General features: G+C 37.7%; 1 protein-coding gene across 5 annotated transcripts in view; it reads left to right on the top strand.

Annotated features, from left to right (window-relative positions):
- The window catches only part of TLK2 (tousled like kinase 2), a 166,555-nt gene that overhangs the window by 78,914 nt on the left and 66,125 nt on the right, over positions 1-21,516 (top strand). For 4 of the 5 annotated variants that reach the window (XM_037807887.1, XM_037807886.1, XM_037807885.1 and 1 more), the window contains 3 exons: positions 8,115-8,210; positions 9,432-9,524; positions 15,336-15,446. In XM_037807887.1, the coding sequence (XP_037663815.1) occupies positions 8,115-8,210; positions 9,432-9,524; positions 15,336-15,446 (300 nt within the window). The remainder of the gene's footprint in view (positions 1-8,114; positions 8,211-9,431; positions 9,525-15,335; positions 15,447-21,516) is intronic. The other variant, XM_037807884.1, reaches the window with a different exon arrangement.

The following is a 21,516-nucleotide window of genomic DNA, read 5'->3' as shown; positions in this document are numbered from 1 at the left end:
TTTCTTCTTTAACCCACTGATTGTTTAGGAGTGTGTTGTTTAACCTCCAGGTATTTGTGAATTTTCTAAGTCTCTGATGGTTATTGACTTCTAATTGTATTCCATTGTGGTCAGAGAATGTGCTTTGAATGATTTCAATCTTTTTAAATTTATTGAGGCTTGTTTATGTCCCAGCATATGATCTATTCTGGAGAAAGTTCCGTGAGCACTAGAAAAGTATGTGTATCCTGGTGATTTGGGATGTAATGTCCTGTAGATGTCTGTTAAATCTAATTCATTTATCAGATTGTTTAGGTTTTCAATTTCCTTATTGGTCTTCTGTCTGGTTGATCTATCTATAGGAGAGAGTGATGTGTTGAAGTCTCCCACAATTATTGTGGAAACATCAATTGCTTCCTTTAGTTTTGCCAATGTTTCTCTCATGTATTTTGTGGCACCTTGATTGGGTGCATAGACATTTACGATTGTTATTTCTTCTTGCTGAATTGCCCCTTTTATTAGTATGTAGTGGCCTTCTTTGTCTCTCAAAACATCCCTGCATTTGAAGTCTATTTTATCTGAGATTAATATTGCTACACCTGCTTTCTTTTGGCTGTAGCTTGCATGAAATATTTTTTTCCATCCTTTCACTTTCAGTTTCTTTGTGTCCCTGTGTCTAAGATGAGTCTCTTGTATGCAACATATTGATGGTTCATTTTTTTTGATCCATTCTGCGAATCTATATCTTTTAATTGGGGAGTTTAATCCATTTACATTCAACGTTAAAACCGTGAAGGTATTTCTTGAATCGGCCATCTTATCCTTTGGATTATGTTTGCCATATTTTTCCCTCTCTCTATTAATATCCTTTATTGTACCCATACCGAATCTCTTTAGTACTGAACCTTTCTCCAAGTCTCTCTGTCCTGTCTTTGTTTCTCTGTCTGTAGGGCTCCCTTTAGTATCTCCAGTAGGGCAGGTCTCTTGTTAGCAAATTCTCTCAGCATTTCTTTGTCTGTGAAAAATTTAAGCTCTCCCTCAAATTTGAAGGAGAGCTTTGCTGGATAAAGTATTCTTGGCTGGAAATTCCTCTCTCTCAGAATTTTAAATATATCGTGCCATTGCCTTCTCGCCTCCATGGTGGCTGCTGAGTAGTCACTACTTAGTCTTATGCTGTTTCCTTTGTATGTGGTGAATTGCTTTTCTCTTGCTGCTTTCAGAACTTGCTCTTTCTCTTCTATGTTTGACAGTGTGATCAGTATATGTCTCGGAGTGGGTTTTTTTGGATTTATTCTATTTGGAGTTCGCTGAGCATTTATGATTTGTGTATTTATGTTGTTTAGAAGATTTGGGAAGTTTTCCCCAACAATTTCTTTGAATACTCTTCCTAGACCTTTACCCTTTTCTTCCCCTTCTGGGACACCAATGAGTCTTATATTCGGACGCTTCATATTATCTATCATATCCCTGAGGTCCATTTCGAGTTTTTCAATTTTTTTCCCCATTCTTTCTTTTATGCTTTCATTTTCCATTCTGTCATCTTCCAGGTCACTGATTCGTTGTTCAACTTCCTCTAGTCTTGTACTATGAGTGTCCAGAATCTTTTTAATTTGGTCAACAGTTTCTTTAATTTCCATAAGATCATCCATTTTTTTATTTAGTCTTGCAATGTCTTCTTTATGCTCTTCTAGGGTCTTCTTGATTTCCTTCATATCCCGTACTAGGGTCTCATTGTTCATCTTTAGTTCTTTGAGTAGCTGCTCTAGGTGTGTCTCTTCTGGTCTTTTGATTTGGGTGCTTGGGCTTGGGTTATCCATATCGTCTGGTTTTTTCATATGCTTTATAATTTTCTGTTGTTTTTGGCCTCGTGGCATTTGCTGTCCTTGATAGGGTTCTTTTAGGGTTTGTAGACCAGTTGAAGTCCTTATCTCTAATTTATCAGATCTACAGCTTCGTGGAGTACACTTTCTCTAACTAACCAGCAGGTGGCGTCCACGAGCCACCTGTTCTCCACAAGCCAGATCTCCCCTGCTTAGCCTTTTTGGTGAGTGGGGGAGTGAGTCTTGTGGGGCCCAATTGGTGTCCCAAGCTTGCGTGTGTAGTTGGTGTTGCCTGCCCTGTATGTGGGGCGTGTTTCTGGGCAGTCGGGGAGGGGGGGTAGCCCTAACAATCAAATCTCCCTGATGATCCTAGAGTTTTAAAGCTACTGCAATAGTCTAATCCTTCAGTTCAGTCCTGCCACAGTTTGTCTCTGCCACTGACCCACAAGTCTTTGGTATTGGCGTATGGCTCCTGAGACTTGCAAGTGGGCCCCTCTTCCAGGCTGTGCACCCCGGGTCCTCTGTTGAGGGATGACTGTGCTATGTCACAGGTGAGTGCCGTCCCCCCAGGGCAGTTCTGGGCTGCTGGGCTGTGTTGGGAGGCTCCCAGTCTGCTCAAATGATGGCTGAATGGGGCTCTGTTAATTCACACTGCTCCCCCTTCCCAGCTCTGGGACATTCAGCTGAGGTTGCAGGGAAGGCTAATGTCCACGCCCAGTTTTGTGGTGTGTGCCTGTTATTTGAAGCACTTCCGTCACACTGGGTTGTCTGGGGCAGCTCTGGGCTATGGGGCTGGCGATGGGCAGGAGTGTTTCCTGTCCACCAGGATGGTGGCTGTGAGCGGACACCCCCCTTTTCTTGGGAAGTTGTGTTGTTTAGTGAATTTTCTCAGCCACTGGATTATTGCCTTTTGTCTCAGAGCTCTCTTATTTCTGCTCTTGACTTGACGTGCCCAAATTTCAATTCTTTGAAGCTTTCTGTATTGAGCTTCTTAGAGTAATTGTTTTAGAAAAAGCAAAAAGGATTTAAAAAAAAAAAAAAAAAAAAAAAAAAAACAAAACGGCCCTCCTCAGAGATCTAATGGGTTATTGAAATGCTAATAGACAAAGCAACCAGGGCCATTAAGGAAAGGTGCCCTGGGCAGAGAGATCAGCCTTGCTTCGGGATTTGCATATGCGCCTCAAGGCCTGATCTCCGCCCTTCCCCTTTCTGTGTTCACCAGAACTCCAAAAATCCTCTGCTTTTACTTTGGAGCTTCTCGTGTTGTTTTCCTTCTATGCCCGTCTCCTCTCTGCTGGGCTGGCTGCTCTCAGAGTCTCTGGTGTCTGGCCTCAGTCTATCTATGGTTGGAGTTTGAATCAGTAGAATGAGTTTCCGATGAGAGCAGCCACTGCAATTCTCCCTTCTCCTTCCTGGAGCTGACAGCCCCTCCTCCCCCGGGACTGAGCCTGGCAGGGAGGGGCGCGGGTCCCCTGGCCGAAAAAACTTACAGATTTCGGTGATCTCAGCAGTTCCACGTTTTCATGAGTGTTGTATGAAGTATGCCCAAAGACAGATTGCTCTGTGGTGTCCAGTCCACGCAGTTCCTGGCTTTTTACCTACTTTCCTGCCGGGAGTTTTCTTGCGCGCGCTCGCTCGATCGCTGGCTTTTCCCCCTTCTCGCGCTCGTTCGTTTTCTTTCTTTCTTTCTTTTCGCTTCCCCGCGCGGACGCTTTTTCCGCTCGCGCCACCCGCGCTCGCCCGCTCGCGCCCTTCTTCCTGCTGGGCTTGGCGGAGCGGGGCGGCCGGCAGTTCTCCCCGCCCCCCTCCACCCGCGCTCCGGCGCGATGGTTCATTTTTTTTGATCCATTCTGCGAATCTATATCTTTTAATTGGGGAGTTTAATCCATTTACATTCAACGTTAAAACCTTGAAGGCATTTCTTGAATCGGCCATCTTATCCTTCGGATTATGTTTGCCATATTTTTCCCTCTCTCTATTAATATCCTTTATTGTACCCATACCGAATCTCTTTAGTACTGAACCTTTCTCCAAGTCTCTCTGTCCTGTCTTTGTTTCTCTGTCTGTAGGGCTCCCTTTAGTATCTCCAGTAGGGCAGGTCTCTTGTTAGCAAATTCTCTCAGCATTTCTTTGTCTGTGAAAAATTTAAGCTCTCCCTCAAATTTGAAGGAGAGCTTTGCTGGATAAAGTATTCTTGGCTGGAAATTCCTCTCACTCAGAATTTTAAATATATCGTGCCACTGCCTTCTCGCCTCCATGGTGGCTGCTGAGTAGTCACTAGTTAGTCTTATGCTGTTTCCTTTGTATGTGGTGAATTGCTTTTCTCTTGCTGCTTTCAGAACTTGCTCTTTCTCTTCTATGTTTGACAGTGTGATCAGTATATGTCTCGGAGTGGGTTTTTTTGGATTTATTCTATTTGGAGTTCGCTGAGCATTTATGATTTGTGTATTTATGTTGTTTAGAAGATTTGGGAAGTTTTCCCCAACAATTTCTTTGAATACTCTTCCTAGACCTTTACCCTTTTCTTCCCCTTCTGGGACACCAATGAGTCTTATATTCGGACGTTTCATATTATCTATCATATCCCTGAGGTCCATTTCGAGTTTTTCAATTTTTTTCCCCATTCTTTCTTTTATGCTTTCATTTTCCATTCTGTCATCTTCCAGGTCACTGATTCGTTGTTCAACTTCTTCTAGTCTTGTACTATGAGTGTCCAGAATCTTTTTAATTTGGTCAACAGTTTCTTTAATTTCCATAAGATCATCCATTTTTTTATTTAGTCTTGCAATGTCTTCTTTATGCTCTTCTAGGGTCTTCTTGATTTCCTTCATATCCCGTACTATGGTCTCATTGTTCATCTTTAGTTCTTTGAGTAGCTGCTCTAGGTGTGTCTCTTCTGGTCTTTTGATTTGGGTGCTTGGGCTTGGGTTATCCATATCGTCTGGTTTTTTCATATGCTTTATAATTTTCTGTTGTTTTTGGCCTCGTGGCATTTGCTGAACTTGATAGGGTTCTTTTAGGGTTTGTAGACCAGTTGAAGTCCTTATCTCTAATTTATCAGATCTACAGCTTCGTGGAGTACACTTTCTCTAACTAACCAGCAGGTGGCGTCCACGAGCCACCTGTTCTCCACAAGCCAGATCTCCGCTGCTTAGCCTTTTTGGTGAGTGGGGGAGTGAGTCTTGTGGGGCCCAACTGGTGTACCAAGCTTGCGTGTGTAGTTGGTGTTGCCTGCCCTGTATGTGGGGCGTGTTTCTGGGCAGTCGGGGAGGGGGGGTGGCCCTAACAATCAAATCTCCCTGATGATCCTAGAGTTTTAAAGCTACTGCAATAGTCTAATCCTTCAGTTCAGTCCTGCCACAGTTTGTCTCTGCCACTGACCCACAAGTCTTTGGTATTGGCGTATGGCTCCTGAGACTTGCAAGTGGGCCCCTCTTCCAGGCTGTGCACCCCGGGTCCTCTGTTGAGGGATGACTGTGCTATGTCACAGGTGAGTGCCGTCCCTCCAGGGCAGTTCTGGGCTGCTGGGCTGTGTAGGGAGGCTCCCAGTCTGCTGAAATGATGGCTGAATGGGGCTCTGTTAATTCACACTGCTCCCCCTTCCCAGCTCTGGGACATTCAGCTGAGGTTGCAGGGAAGGCTAATGTCCACGCCCAGTTTTGTGGTGTGTGCCTGTTATTTTAAGCACTTCCGTCACACTAGGTTGTCTGGGGCAGCTCTGGGCTGTGGGGCTGGCGATGGGCAGGAGTGTTTCCTGTCCACCAGGATGGTGGCTGTGAGCGGACACCCCCCTTTTCTTGGGAAGTTGTGTTGTTTAGTGAATTTTCTCAGCCACTGGATTATTGCCTTTTGTCTCAGAGCTCTCTTAGTTCTGCTCTTGACTTGACGTGCCCAAATTTCAATTCTTTGAAGCTTTCTGTATTGAGCTTCTTAGAGTAATTGTTTTAGAAAAAGCAAAAAGGATTTAAAAAAAAAAAAAAAAAAAAAAAAAAACGGTCCTCCTCAGAGATCTAATGGGTTATTGAAATGCTAATAGACAAAGCAACCAGGGCCATTAAGGAAAGGTGCACAGGGCAGAGAGATCAGCCTTGCTTCGGGATTTGCATATGCGCCTCAAGGCCTGATCTCCGCCCTTCCCCTTTCTGTGTTCACCAGAACTCCAAAAATCCTCTGCTTTTATTTTGGAGTTTTTCGTGTTGTTTTTTTTCTATGCCTGTCTCCTCTCTGCTGGGCTGGCTGCTCTCAGAGTCTCTGGTGTCTGGTCTCAGTCTGTCTATGGTTGGAGTTTGAATCAGTAGAATGAGTTTCCGATAAGAGCAGCCACTGCAATTCTCCCTTCTCCTTCCTGGAGCTGACAGCCCCTCCTCCCCCGGGACTGAGCCTGGCAGGGAGGGGCGCGGGTCCCCTGGCCGCAAAAACTTACAGATTTCGCTGATCTCAGCAGTTCCACGTTTTCATGAGTGTTGTATGAAGTATGCCCAAAGACAGATTGCTCTGTGGTGTCCAGTCCACGCAGTTCCTGGCTTTTTACCTACTTTCCTGGAGGAGTAACTAAAACATACAGCTCACCAGTCTGCCATCTTGCCCCGCCTCCCTAGGACTCTTGTAATATCCTCTACCAGGAGTAACCCTGTCACATCTCCTTCTCTTCTTATCTGCTTATTTTTTTTCAAAACTTAACTCTGATGTTGCTTTCTCAAGGAATTTGTCCCCAACTCTTTAGATTTATATACCCTGTTAAATGCTCTTGTAGCACTTATCTTAATTATAATTTTACATTTATTATGATCTTTTATTTAACAGTTTTTAAAAACAAATTTTTATCAAGTGTTTAATAGGTCTTCCCTTGAATTGTAACTTTTATTAAGTAAGAGTAAGGACTGAGTATGTGGTATTTGTTTCTGGTTTTCTTGGCTTTTGTGTGCCTAGCACCTAACAGTGCTTAGTACATATTGAGTACTCAGTAAGTAGTTGTTGAATGAATAAATAAAATCGGGATAATAATATTGCCTACCTAGAAAGACTATTGTTAGGCTTCAGTGACATCATATGTATGAAGGGCTTAGCTTGCTCTGGGGCCTGGTTGTAGCAGTACTTGTTACTTTAACAAGAGATGGTCTCTGCCACCCCCATAAATACATTCCTTAGAGTTTAATTGTGGTTGGTTAGAGTTCTGCCAAAGTGTGTGGAGCGAGTTTCCCTGGCTGGATTCCCCCTTGGGTGAAATAATAAAAAGCTCTGGCCAGGACAACTGCTTACAGAAACAAAAAAAGAGACAGTCTACTCTGATCATTGAAAGTGGTCGCTTTGGAGCAGACAGCCCCTAATTTTGGTTCCTCCACTTACTATCTGTGTGATCCCACATGAGATGCTTCATGTCTCTGAGTTGCATTTCTGTAAAATAAGAATAATAAGAATAACAATAGGATTTCATAAGGATTATATTTAAACATGTCAGTGAAGCATTTAGCAAACAGTAATTGCTTAGTAGTTAGTGGTTATACTATTGTTAATAGGATAAGTGGATATGAATGATAATTAAAGGAATGTATAGTAAGTATCAGAAAAAATTTTACATATGTGGTAACACTTCATCTTTTGATGAGATAATAGTACTGTACTTCTATTTTCCCATAATCTTCAGAATATCTAGTATTTTCTAGCTGTATCTGTGGGTCAAACCATTGTAGGTATGATTGTACAATTTTTTTTAAAAAAAGTCATCATATGTATAATTATTGTGTGTTCCTGAATAGTTATATTAAATCCTAAATCTTATAAATTCAAAAATGCTTAGAATGTGCTATAAATCCATGTGCAACAATCATAGTCAGCAAGTGACAGTATTGGAAATCAGCCTGGATTTTTGGAGGTGTTTCATCATGGATAATATTTGAACATTTAGGAGACTCTTCTGAAAAGTAGTTTGCAGAGCTTTTTACCTGGAGTCATGTGCATCCCCTATGCCCTGGATGCTTCACCAGACATTTCTGACAAAAGTATATCAAAATGCAAATGAGAGCATGTTATTATAGGAACAATTTTTAATATACTCCAAATTTACTTATTTTAAAAATTCATTTATAAGAATTTGATACTTTAAATCTATTTACTGGAACATGATCTGGACCAACATGTGTTAGTCTTTGTGTCTCATTTGAATAGTTGTACTTTCTTCTTGGTCACATAACCCTGACTTCTGACTTTTATCAGAAAGGGTTTGTTTTAAATAGAGTAAATCATTTGCATTCATACAAATGTTTGTGAAGAAAGATGCAAAACTTTGTTTTGATTGGTGATGTACCTTTATTACAGGCTCAGCAAAACAGTCCCTCTTCTACAGGATCTGTCAACACAGAGCATTCCTGCAGCTCCCAAAAACAGATCTCCATCCAGCACAGACAGACTCAGGTCAGTGAACAGTAGATAGTGAAGATCTGCTTAAGAGTAAACATTTAACTGCATATAAAGTCTGCAGTTCCTCTCTTTGTCTTCCCTTTATTTCTCTGACTGTACCTTACTTATGTGTATTATATTCAGACCTTGCATTATGAGTATTTAAAGTCCTCTGAAAGTGCTTTAACCTTTTGAGGCTTCTCTTTACTTTTCTGTTGTACTGTAGCAGAAATGCTTATACTGCAGCAGGGCACTGAGGAAAGGACACACACTTCAAAGACCTGCAGGACTAGATTCAAATTCTCTAGCTCTACAGTTTACACTTTTATCTTTCTGGGCATTGGTTTTCTTGAGTACTAATCACCTGGAAAACCTGATTGATTCTAATGATCTCATGCAGTGTATACAAAATGCACTTATAGCAGGCTTTTAAAAAATGTTAACTCCCTAATGTATGAAAGTAGCTAATTTAATTTTCGTATATGTTTACTCATTTGGCAAGACTTAGCCAAACTTCTTGACAATGTGTTATAACAACATAATTTTCTCCTTAAATGGTCTTTAGGAACCCTTTAATTTAGGGAATGTTGTGAACAATCAAAGATTATATCTGAAAAGAATGGTGAATGTAACCTCCATTTTGTAGTGTTGAAGTAGCTGAATAGAATACTGTTTTCTTGCAGTCCTTTGGGCACTGTGCATGTTACCTTCAAGACAGCATGCTTGGCAATCTAGGAGAATTTCTTAAGGTTCTAGAACTGTATGACTCTCAGGAGCAGAAAAGCTACTTTTTATCTGAGACTCTGGCTCTTTGGACAGTTGAGCAGTCTTAGTTGAGCATTCAGATAGCTTCCTCTCTCCCCTTCTGATTGCTCTTTGTTCCCACCAGATGGCAGGTTTGTTCTCTAGCAAATGGGTCATTTCTCATATGAAGTCTTTTTTCTTATCAAAATGAATTTCATTTCTAGAGCAGTGTATCTCCATATTGTTCATTGCAACAGTAGTTTGAGAATTCATTTGTTTGATTCCAGAGTTAACATGTTTTTGAAGTATAGGTGAACAGGATATAAGGAACCCAGCTAATCCTTATATGAGGAAAGTAGATTTAATTTCTTGAGTCATGATTCCAGACTATCTGTGTCAGCTAGTGCTTTTTTCAGAAGGTAATGAGAAAAGTGTCATGACATGAAATTTTTTGAGACTAATCCTGAATTTGTTTTGCCTTTGTCTGTATAGTCTGACCTCACAATAGAAAAAATATCTGCACTAGAAAACAGTAAAAATTCTGATTTAGAGAAGAAAGAGGGAAGAATAGATGATTTATTAAGAGTAAGTATTAAAATGTGGTAAGAGATTTTATAACAAGAACTTGATTGATATTATGTATATTTAGAAATAATTACACAGAGCCAAATAGCAAAGTTAAAAAATCTATGTTTGGATATTTTTCATTAATCTGAGGCAATATAAGCAGCAGCCAGGATCATACCTATATTCTAAGCATTATCTTTAAATTGGAAATCTAATACTGTAGAATTTTATTATTTATATTAATGTTAGAGAAATAGATAACATGGGTGTTGGATTTCCATTGGATCTTTGGGAATAAGTGTAAAATGTTTTTCCATTCCAGAGAAGTTATTTATTTTTTTAAATTTTGGTTTTGAAATACTTTCAAACTTACAGGATAGTTAAAAAAAATAATACAAACCACAAACAGAGAACTCCAATATGCCCCCACCTCCTCAGATACCCAGATCCACCAATTATAACATTTTGCCACATTTGCTGCCTTCTTGCCTCCATGATTTCCAATGAGAAATCACTCTTTATCCTGTTGAGACTCCATTGTATGTGAAATGTTGCTTTTGTCTTGGGACTTCCAGTATTCTCTTTTTATCTTTGGCATTTGACCATTTGTTAATAAGATAATATACTGTGGCATGGGTCTGTTTAGGTTTATTCTTTTGGTCATTCATTGAATGTCTTAGATGTGTATATTCATGTCTTTTGTTAAATTTGAGAAGTTTTCAGCCATTGTTTCTTGGTTCTCTGCTCCTTTCTCTCTTCTTTTGGAACTCCCACAATACATGTATTGGTATACTTGATAGTGAATCACAGGTTCATCAGGTTGGTCAGTTTTCTTCATTCTTTCATCATTCTGCTCCTCAGACTGGGAAATTTCAACAGTCTTTATCTTCAAGTTCACTGATTCTTTTTTCTGCCAATTCCAATCTGCTGTTGAACTCCTCTAGGGAATTTTTAATTTCTTTTACTGTGGTCTTCAGCTCATTTGGTTACTTTTCAAAATTTCTGTCTCCTTATTGATATTCTCTTTGTGTTCTTCTATCATTTTCCTAATTTCCTTTAGTTATTTGTGCATGTTTTCCTTTAGCTCTTTCAGCATGTTTTTTTAAAGAAAAACTTTTTAAAAAGTTTTTGTCTGGTATATCCCAGCTCTGGTCCTTAGTGGTAGTTTCTAATGCTTTAATCGTCTTTTTTGCTTGGGCTGTTGTTCCCTGTTTCTTTGCATGTTTTATAGTCTTTTGTTGAAACCTTAACATGTTGATATTTTAACATGTTATCACTGGAATTTAGACTCTGAGGCGTCTTTTCCTTAAGCTTGTGTCTAGCTAGTGTTATGACAGAGCTTTCCTTGAATCCCAGAGCTAACTAAAGAAAAGAAAGAAAAAATAGAGAACATGTTTCTCAGTCTTTGCATATTTACCTGTACAACTACTCTCCTTAAGAGCTTATCCATAAGAATTGAGAGAACGGTTTAGGGGCCTCCCTGATCCTTTCTAAACATATGTCTTATCTTGGACATGCATATGTAAGGCTAGGAATTCCCCTGTTTGCATGGATACAAGTGTCTCCTTTTTCCGTAGGAAACCGTTTCCTCATGGAAACACTGCACTGTATATACCACAGCCAGCAATCCCTTGCCCCAGGCAGCATGACTTAACTGTTCTCCTACGTTGTTTTGTGGGAGAGCTCAGTGAGCTGCCTTCTACACACATGGCAAGTTCTGGGATGGTGAGTCCCTCAGACCATCATGAGACAGATTGGGGCAGGCATACAAACTCCCAGTATGTGCAGTAGGGTTACTCTGCTCCCTCTAGTTCAGGGACCCAGGATCCACACTGGGAGTATAATCCAATTTAGCGCTAAGCTGGTGAGATGGGGTGCGGTCATTCCAGGCACCACAAAATCCCTACTACTTTTCAGTAGCATTTTTCTTGATTCAGCACTTGTCTTGTTACTTCAATCCTTAACTGTTTTCGGGAGCTTTGAGAAAGATGTTTCTGCCGGTTTTTGCTGATTGTTCAAAGCTGCTGTGGGGGAAAGTAGCCCTGAAGCATCTCACTCTGCTTCTGATCCAGGCCAGGCCCAGAGGAGTTAATGTTCTTGATTGAGTTTTTAAAACTATTTCACAAGGACTTTTTATCCCTGATTTAACATTTGCATCTTTATAATCTATTCATCTAAAGGCTTTTGTGCTCATAAAAGAAACTTTTTAAATGGATAGTCTGGAATTTAAAAAGATGCCTGTAGAAAATATAAGATTTTAAAAATATCTTTTGAATATGATGTTTGAGATGACTTACCTGTTCTTAAAATATTTAAAAAGTATTTATTGTTTTCCTGTTAAAAAAACTAATACACAGTCTTTATAATAAATTCAGAGAATACAGAAAAATAGAACATACTCGTATTAAAACATTTGGTAAATTTTCCTTCAGTAATTGCTTTGAACCTTTTGTTGTACATGTACATGTATATATACATAAATATAGCTGATTTATAAATAAAATTGGCTAACATTTTCTCTGCTCCAGTGATTTAGAAAGTATATTTATTTGCACTAATGTGGTAGTTTTTAAATTGGTTCTATGAAGCCCTGGAGCTTCAGCATCCTTGCTTTTATCAGTTTTTCTGATTGGGCTTCTGGGCAAGCTTTTGTTTGAATACAGGATTTTATATAATAATAATGATAATAAGTTATTGTATTAGTAAATATCTCCCCTCCAAAAATTTTTTATCTGTATTTCTGAAATTATCAAAATATAATATAAAATAGTGAACTTTTACTCCTTGTGTGCAGTATGAAATATAGCATATAAGTAAACAATAAGCCTGGGCTTTTTGTTAGTAAAATCTTATGTTTTTATCATTATTATTATTATTAAATTATATTTTGTATATCCTATAAGATCAATTTATTTCACTTACTGGCTTCTTTATGACCAAACTTGAAATAATTATTGCTCATTTATTTTTTAAACTGGTTTCAAAGCTCATTGGAGGACTTTTTATCAGTTTTTGCCTTTTTTTCCCCATCATCTCTTGATTGGACTATATTTTCAGATTTTTTATTTCAAGAAGGATACGTCAGTGTTAGATTTTCTGTCATCTTGCAGAACTGAGAATTCTTTCTCTTGCCCTCCTGTGCAAACAAAAGCAGTGTTGGAAGATTTTTGTGCCATAACCTGTTAGCCTTTCCTTTCCACCTCCCCCAAATATACTGCACACACATACCTTTTATTTTTCTAGCATTTAATGTTTCAGAGAAGTCTGTGGCCAATGGAGCAGAAACCATAACCTGCCATGATGACTACAGTTTTTTGCATTCCGCCTCACACACACACTCTTCATTCTTGTATTTCAAAAATTTGCCTGGGTATATCTATACGTGAGTCTCTATATGTTAATTCTGAAAAATTGTGGTTATGTCTAATTATTCCTTTTTTTTTTCCTCCCGTATGCTGATTGCTTCCATGACTCCCAGCTTGGATCTCTTCTATCTTTTATTTCTATAATTGTTTATCTCATTTTAATGTGGTTGCCCTTTTCTTCTGAGTGTCATTAACTATTAAGTTTGTCTCCCATATATTTTCTGCTGTGTCACTTCTGTTTACTGCAGTGCAGTTGATGTGAATTTTAATTCTATTGTTTATATTTTTAATTTACCTGCTTTTATTCTTTATCTAATTCACCTGTTCCATCCATCCTGTACATTCTTTCTGAGTTTTGGCTCTTGTTTCATAGATACCATGACTTTTTGCATTTTATGATAAGTAGTAGTCTAAAATGTTCTTTTGATTTTTGTAGATCATTTTCAAGCTGATATTCCCTTCTTTATTCAGAAATATTTTTCTCTAGGCCTATGTTTGTTTGTTTCCTTTTTCTGTCTTTGAATGAGGAGAGAACCATGTTTAGACTCAGTTTGTATCTTACAAGAGATGCGGTGACTGGGGTTGCTCCTGTTTTTGTTTACTTGGATACTGGTTGAATTGCCATCTAAGATTTTGATTAGATCGCTTTTGGTTATAAAAACTTACCCAATTCCAGTATCTGGCAGGTTTTTGTCTCTAATAGCCCTGCTGAACTGAAGAAAGATCTTGGACTCCTCTCCTCTTCCTTCTTCATTGCCTGACTCTCTTAAGTTTGAGTAGATGGAGTGTATAAGAAACTTGAATCCGACGTTGGTACTGCATTTAGGGTTTTTAATATCTCTGCTTTCATTTTCCAGGAAGCAGTATGCATCCTTTGCTCACCACTACATCCTTTTTGCTTCATTGTTTTTCTGGAAGTTACAGTCTTTCTTTGAATGTAGAGCAGTACCAAAAGGGTATAAATATCAAAAATGAATGCACAGGAACAGCTGCCATTTTTTTCATGATTTGAATGTTGTTTCTGATCTGGAAGATAGACGGTGGAGGAATAGATCACTAGTCTTTGTATCTTTTAGGCAGGCATAGCAGAGGTGGCTCATTCATTAAGCTTTTGAGCCTTGTTCCATTTTTGTGAAATGTTGGGTAAGACTGCATCATAAACTGCTATCGAGGTGCTATTTTAAACATGAACTCCTGGAAGGCACTGATGTTAGAAAACCACAAAAATTTAGAGTTCTTGAAGTTTTAAATAAGCTGCCAGAGGTTGTTTAAGTACATACATTTGATTATAGATGCCAGGGAGATGCTTACCTTCCAAAAGTAGATTAGATTTCACATAAACATTATATAATGTTTGGTTTGGAGATTCATTAGTATGAATTAGTCACATTTACCTGAGTGTAGTTGCTCTTTGCCTTTGATAATGTGATCCACAGGACTCTCTAAGAAAAACTAATAGGAAGAAATTATGCTTATGGGGAGAATAGAAACATTTGGAGATAGAAGCTGTTTACACAGGTCCCTTTAAAAATGTAGCTGAAAGTCTTAAAACTGAATTTCCTGTAATATCTTCCATTTGTGCTTTTTATTATTTCAGAAACGCTTTTATCATTTGATTGGGAAATACCAGATTATTTTCACATTTCAAGCAAGTTATTTTAAAGTAGCATGTATGTGCTAAAAGAGTAGAGATCTTTTGTTTAACACATGAAGAATAAATTCAGGAATTGCAAGTCAAGATTGACCTTTGGTTAGTGGTTCTTTCCTTCTCTGTTATTGTAGGAGCTTTGAATTTTTCAACTTATTTAGCCCATCCTATCCTGTAGGCTTTTGACCAGAGCTAAACCAACCATGTGTTTACATTCTTGCATTCTTGAACCTAGGACCAAAGACCTTTTATTCAACTTGTTTGTAAGCCTTGTCTTATGTAGGCATGGTGTGCCTGGTTTTTGTGTTAAGAAACATTCTTGTAAAGTCAAATTTTCTTTTTCTTTGGATATAGAAATCAAATAATAAAGAACAATTGGACATGAATATTATGTGAGTTTTTTTTTCAAAGTTTTGTAAATGCTTCATCACTCTTTGCATTCATTTTAAACATCTTATTGAAAGTCATTTTTCTTTTATTTTGTAACAGTTTAGGATTATGTGGTATACTAGGTATAGCTGTAACTGCCTGTTGGGAAGCACAGAATACGATAAGTAGAAAAACCATGCCCACATGAAGTAACAGAATTCCTCATTAATCAATAAATGTATAATAAATTATTAAGAGAGAAGTAAGGAATGAGTTATTTACCTTTTTTTTTTTTTTTTTTTTTTTTTTTTTTGTAGGCAATAGTTGCTCTTACCTCTTTTGCTTTTGATTTAACAACAGCTAGAAATAATTTTTCTGGCCCCCTCGACACTGGTTTTGTAAGAATCTTTCTTCCTTGGAGCTAAATTAATTTTTTTCCCATTGAAGGCCAACTGTGATTTGAGACGACAGATTGATGAACAGCAAAAGATGCTAGAGAAATACAAGGAACGATTAAATAGATGTGTGACCATGAGCAAGAAACTCCTTATAGAAAAGGTTAGTAATTAATGGCAATTTAAATTCTGCATCCCAAGATGCTTAATGTGTGTCTTCTTAGGGCTCCTTACCTGCCTCATACCTGAGATGAAAACATTTTAAAATTTGGGCTAAGAAAAGACTAATCCTCATGATTTGACAATTAGGATTCTTTCTTTGAATTTACACTACACCAAGCAGCCAGAGTGATACTTGGGATGGCCTGCTTTCTGGTTGTGCATTGCTTTGAGTATGATGTTGGTTAAACAGGGGCAACTTATTCCAGTTGATCTTATTTGGGATGTTGCTCTCTTAAATTCTTGTATTTATCTTATCAGTTGAAGTGAGTAGTCTTTCACTATTACAAACATTTAGATATAATATGTTTCCATTTCAGAGGTGGTATTGGGTGTAATTTAAAGTTTTAAGATGGCAGTACTTCCTAATGAAATGTTCAAAGGATAGAGGTTTAAGGCAGACTTGTGCTTACTTCTGCCAAAATCTGTGGAGTGTTTTTTTATCACTCCAAAGCATCTTTTTAGACAAAGAACACTGATAAATGTGAAGCAGATTATTTTACTAAGGAGAGCTTAGCTTCATCCTTTGACTCATTAATTAATTTTATAGATGGAAAGCCACATATCCCCGTAATGTAAGAGTGAGAAATAATAAGTCATCTGTTGAATTTCTGTAACTCAATAAGAAAATGACAAACCTTTAAAAATCAGCAAAAGCCTTGAACAAACACATCATAAGATATACAAAGATACACAAGTGGCCAGCATTCAAAAACATGGTCAACATCGTTAGGCATCAGGGAAACACAAGCTAAGCCACAGTGAGATATCGTAACATACTCATAATTAAAAGACTGACAATGCCAAGTATTGGCTAAGATATGGGATAGCCAGAGTTCTTATACTGGTGAGAGTGTAAAATGATGCAGCCACTTTGGAAGACTATTGGGCAATTTCTTATTAAGGTAAATATACACTACCCTTGTGACCCAGCAGTTCCACTCGTGGTTTTTACCCAAGAAAAATGAAATCATAGCTGCACAAAAAGACTGACGCAAGGATATTCATGGCAGTTTTATTCACAGTAGCCAAAAAACAGAAACAGCTCAGGTGCCTGTCACAGGTGAAATGTATAAATAAATTATGGTATGATTCATTACTGAACAGTGAAAAGAAATGGACTCATGCAGGCAGCAACATGGATAATGTAAAAAACAAAACAAAACATAATTTTGGAGGTTTGTGGGGAGATGGCAGAATAGAAAGCTCCAGGAATTGGTCCCTCTGTTGAACTGGCAGGGACCCTCTGAATCAACTATTTTGAAATTCTGGAATCTAATGGAACACTGTACAGTACTCAGGGAGTTTCTGGAGGAAGAGACTGGTAAATTGTGTTAAATCCTGGTGGATTTCACCCTCCTTGCAGTGACTACCATTCCCCATCCCCCAGCTGTGTTGTAGGCTACAGTGGGGTGCAACTTGCTAATCCCAGGGTGGGCTATAAGAACCTAGTCCTCCAGAATTGAGGCGTGTGTGGTCTGACTGTTGATCACAGCTTTTGATCTGCTACTTCATATTGCTAGGAGGCCAGCTCTGATGGTGGTGGGTGGCCACTGATCCAAACACCCTCAGGGAAAAGCAGCAGTCAGAGTCTGAAAGAGGCAGTACCTATTTTTTGTTTTTCCTTCTTTTCTCTCCCCATTCCCTGTTTGGGAGCAAAATGGTTTGGAAAACTTAAAAATTGACAGCTCCAGCCCTCAACAACAAAACAAGTCGTAATCCCAGAGGAGGGGGAGAACTAGATTTCTAGAGTTATAACAATATAATGCTCAGAATGTCCAGTTCTCAACCAAAAATTACAAACACAAAGAAACAGGAAAGTGTGGCCCATTCACCAGAAAAAAGAATTTACTGGAAACTGTCCCTAAGTAAGCTCATACACTGAAACTATCAAAGACTTTGAATCAGCTTTCTTAAATATGTTCAGTGATCTAAAGGAATCCATGTACAGAGAATTAAAATAAATTAAGAAAACATTGAACAAATTAAAGAGATAGAAATTATAAAAGAAACCAAACGATTTTTGGAGCTGTAGGCTAGAGTAATTGAAGTGAAAAACTCCCTAGATGGTTTCAACAGCTATTTGAACAGGCCGAAGAAAGGATCAGCAAACTTGAAGACAAGATAACTGAAATTATCCAATGTGAGGCACAGAAAGAAAAAATAATGAAGAAAAATGAACAGAGCCCGAGGGACCTATGGTATACCCATCAAGCATGCCAACATCCACATCATTGGAGTCCAGAAGGACAAGAGAGAGAGAAAGGGGCAGAAAAAGTATTTCAAGAAATAATGGCTTAAAGCTTCCCAAAGCTGATGAAAAACATGAATATATACATCCAGGAAGTTCGGTGAACTCCAATTAGGATAGACTCTAAGTGATCTACACCAAGACATATTATAGTGAAATGGTAAAAGTCCAAAGACAAAAAGATTTTGAAAGCAGCGAGACCTGTCACATATGAGGGTTCCCTGATAAGATTAACAGTGGACTTCTCATCAGAAATATTAGCGACAGTGGGATGGCATATTTAAAATCCTTCAAGAAAAAAAACTGTAAACCAAGAATTCTATCTGGCAAAATTATCTTTCAAAAATGAAGGAGAAATTAAGATATTTATAGGTAAAAAAAAGTTGAAAGAGTTCATTACCAGAAGACCCTGCCCTACAAGAAATACTAAAGGGAGTCCTTCAGACCGAAACGCCACTAGAGGGAAATAAAGGAACAGTGGTAAAGGTAACTGCATAGGTAAATATCAAGTCCTATATTATTGTAACTTTTGGTTTGTAACTGCTTTTTTTCCTCCCAGTATGACTTCTCAAGGAAATGTGTAAAATAATATTTAAAATGTATGTTACTGGCCACACAGTGTATAAAGATCAATCTGAGACAACAATAATAGAAAGGGAGAGGGTCAGATATGTAGGAGTAGAGAGTTTGTATACTACTGAAACTAGGTTGATAATAGTCAAGCTAGGTTTTTATTGGTTTAAGATGTTAAGTGTAATTATAAAGGTAACTACTAAGAAAATAACTAAAAAATAATGAATAAAGGAAAGAAGAAAGGAATCAAAATGGCATGCTACTAAAAAGCAATTTAAATATAAAAAAAGACAGTAATGGAGTAATTGAGGGAACAAGTAACATACGAAACATAACAAAAACAAAGAGCTAAATGGCAGAAATGTATTTTTCCTTCTCCATTATTACTTTACATGTCAGTGGATCAGACTTCTCTATTAAAAGTCAGACATTGGCAGATTGGATGAAAAAGCATAATCCATCTATATATGGTCTATAGGAGTCCCACTTTATGCACAAAGGCACAAAGAGATTGAAAGTCTGGGGTGGAAAAAGATATTCCATGCAAACTTTAATCAAAGAGAGCTGGAGTGGTTGTATGATTGTCAAACAAAGTAAACGTCAAGCCAAAAAAGATGTCAAGAGACAAAGATGGATATTATATACTGATAAAAGGCTCAATCCAGTCAGAAAATAAAACAGTTATAAACATAATGCACCTTAAAACAGAGCACCTTAATATTATGAAGCAATATTTGACAGAATTGAAGTGAGAGATACATTGTTCTACAGTAATAGTTGGAAACTTCAATATACCACTTTCAATAATTGATAGAACATCTAAGCAGAAGATCAATAAGAAAATAGAAGACTTAAGTAACATTAATAATGTTATTCAACAACTAGACCTAACGGACATAGATAGAACAACAGAAAACACTTCCTTCTGAAGTGCCCATAGAACATTTTCCAGGGTAGGTCATATATTAGGCCAAAAATCAAATCTTAATACATTTAAAAATACTGAAACCAAAGTATCTTCTGATACTGAGTACTCAGAAGTATCTTTTGAAACCACAGTGGAATGAAGCTAGAAATCCATACAGAAGAAAAACTAGCAATTTTATAAATATGTGGAGATCAAACAACACACTATTAAGCCCAACCATGAAATCAAGGAAGAAATAACAAGGGAGATTAGGAAATATTTTGAGATGAATGAAAATGAAACACAGCATACCAAAACTTATGGGATGCAGCAAAGGCAGTGCTCAGAGGGAAGTTGATAGCTTTAAATGCCTATGTTAAAAAAGAAGAAAGATAAATCAATAACCTAACTTCACACCTAAAGAAACTATAATAAGAAGAGTAAACTAAACCCAAAGTTAGTAGAAAGAAGGGAATAGTAAAGGTTAGAACAGAGATAAATGAAACAGAATAGAAAAACACTAGAGAGAATCATTAAACCAAAAGTTGGCTTTTTGTAAAGATCAATAAAATCGACAGACCTTTAGCCAGATTGACAAAGAGAGAGAGGATACAAGTAATAATAATCAGGAATGAATGTGGACACATTACTACTGACCATATAGAAATAAACAGGTTTGTAAGAGGGTACTAAGAAAATTATATGCCAACAAATTAGAAATCCTAGATGAAATGGACAAATTCCTCAAAACATACAAAGTACTTAATCTGATGCAAGAAGAAACAGAAAATCTCAACAGACCTTTCACACATAAAGAGACTAAATTAGTAGTTTAAAACTTCCCAGAAAAGAAAAATCCAGGACTGAATGGTTTCACTGCTGAGTTATACCAAATATTTAAAGGAGATTTCACATCTATTCTTCTTAGACTGTTCCAAAAAATACGAGGGGGAGGAATTACTTCCTAATTCATCCTGTGAGGCCAACATTACCCCTGATACAAAAGCCAGATAAAGGCAGCCCAAGAAAGAAAAATTACAGACCAGTATCCCTTACAAATATGGATAGATAAAGAAAATCCTCAGCAAAAGACTGACAAACTGAATCCAACAATAAATTTAAAGGATTAAATACCATGTCCAGGTGAGACTTATTCCAAGAATGTAATGATGGCTCAGCTTAAGAAAATTAATCAGTATCGTATACCACATTAATAAAGTGAAGTGAAAAAACACACATGATCATTTCAATTCATGCAGAAAAGGCAAAGGTATAGAAGGGAACTTTCTGAACACAATGAAGGGAGTTTATGGAAAACTCAGAGCAAATATACTCAATGATGAAAGATTGGAAGCTTTCCCCCTAATATCAAGAACAAAAGAAGGATGCCTGCTGTCACTGTAGTTATTCAATATAGTACCGGAATTTTTAGCCAGAGCAAGGAGGTAACAGAAAGATAAAAAGGCATCCAAATTGGATAGGAAGAAGTAAATTTATCCCTTTTCTCAGGTGATTTGATCCTGTATAGAGAAATTCACATATCCATAGGAAAGCCTACTAGAATGAATGAACAAATTCAGCAAAGTTGCAAAAAACGAAGTAAACATACAGAAGTTAGCTAGATTTCTGTACACCAATAATGGTCAAGAAATTAAGAAAATAATTCCATTTACAATAACATCTAAAAGAATAAAATACCTGGGAATAAATTTAACCAAGGAGATGAAATCCTTGTACACTGAAAATTACAAAACACTGCTGAAAGAAATTAAAGAAGACCTAAATGAATGGAAAGACATCCTGTATTCATGAATTGGAAGACTTAATAGTGTTAAGCTGTCAATACTGCCTAAAACAATACACAAATTCATCATAATCCCTATCAAAATTCCAGCAGTCTGTTTTGCAGAAATGGAAGAGCTGATCCTCAAATTCATATCAAAATGCAGGGGCCCCCCAAATAGCCAAAACAATCTTGAAAATGAAGAACAAAGTTGGAGAACTCATACTTCCTTATTTCAAAACTTAATACAAAGCTACAGTAATTAAAACAGTATGAATGAGACAAGGATTCCCACTGTCAAACGAGACAAGAATGCCCGCTGTCACCACTGTTACTCAGTACTGTGCTAGAAGTGCCAGCCAGAGCAATCGGGCAAAACAAAGAAATAAAAGGCATCCAGATTGGAAAGGAGGAAATAAAACTGTCATTATTTGCAGGTGATATGCTCTTATATTTGGAAAACCCTGAGAAATCAACAACACAGCTACCGGAGCTAACAA

Source organism: Choloepus didactylus, chromosome 18, assembly GCF_015220235.1.
Source record: "Choloepus didactylus isolate mChoDid1 chromosome 18, mChoDid1.pri, whole genome shotgun sequence".
NCBI lineage: Eukaryota > Metazoa > Chordata > Mammalia > Pilosa > Megalonychidae > Choloepus > Choloepus didactylus.
This window is presented reverse-complemented; position numbering and strand designations above follow the sequence as displayed.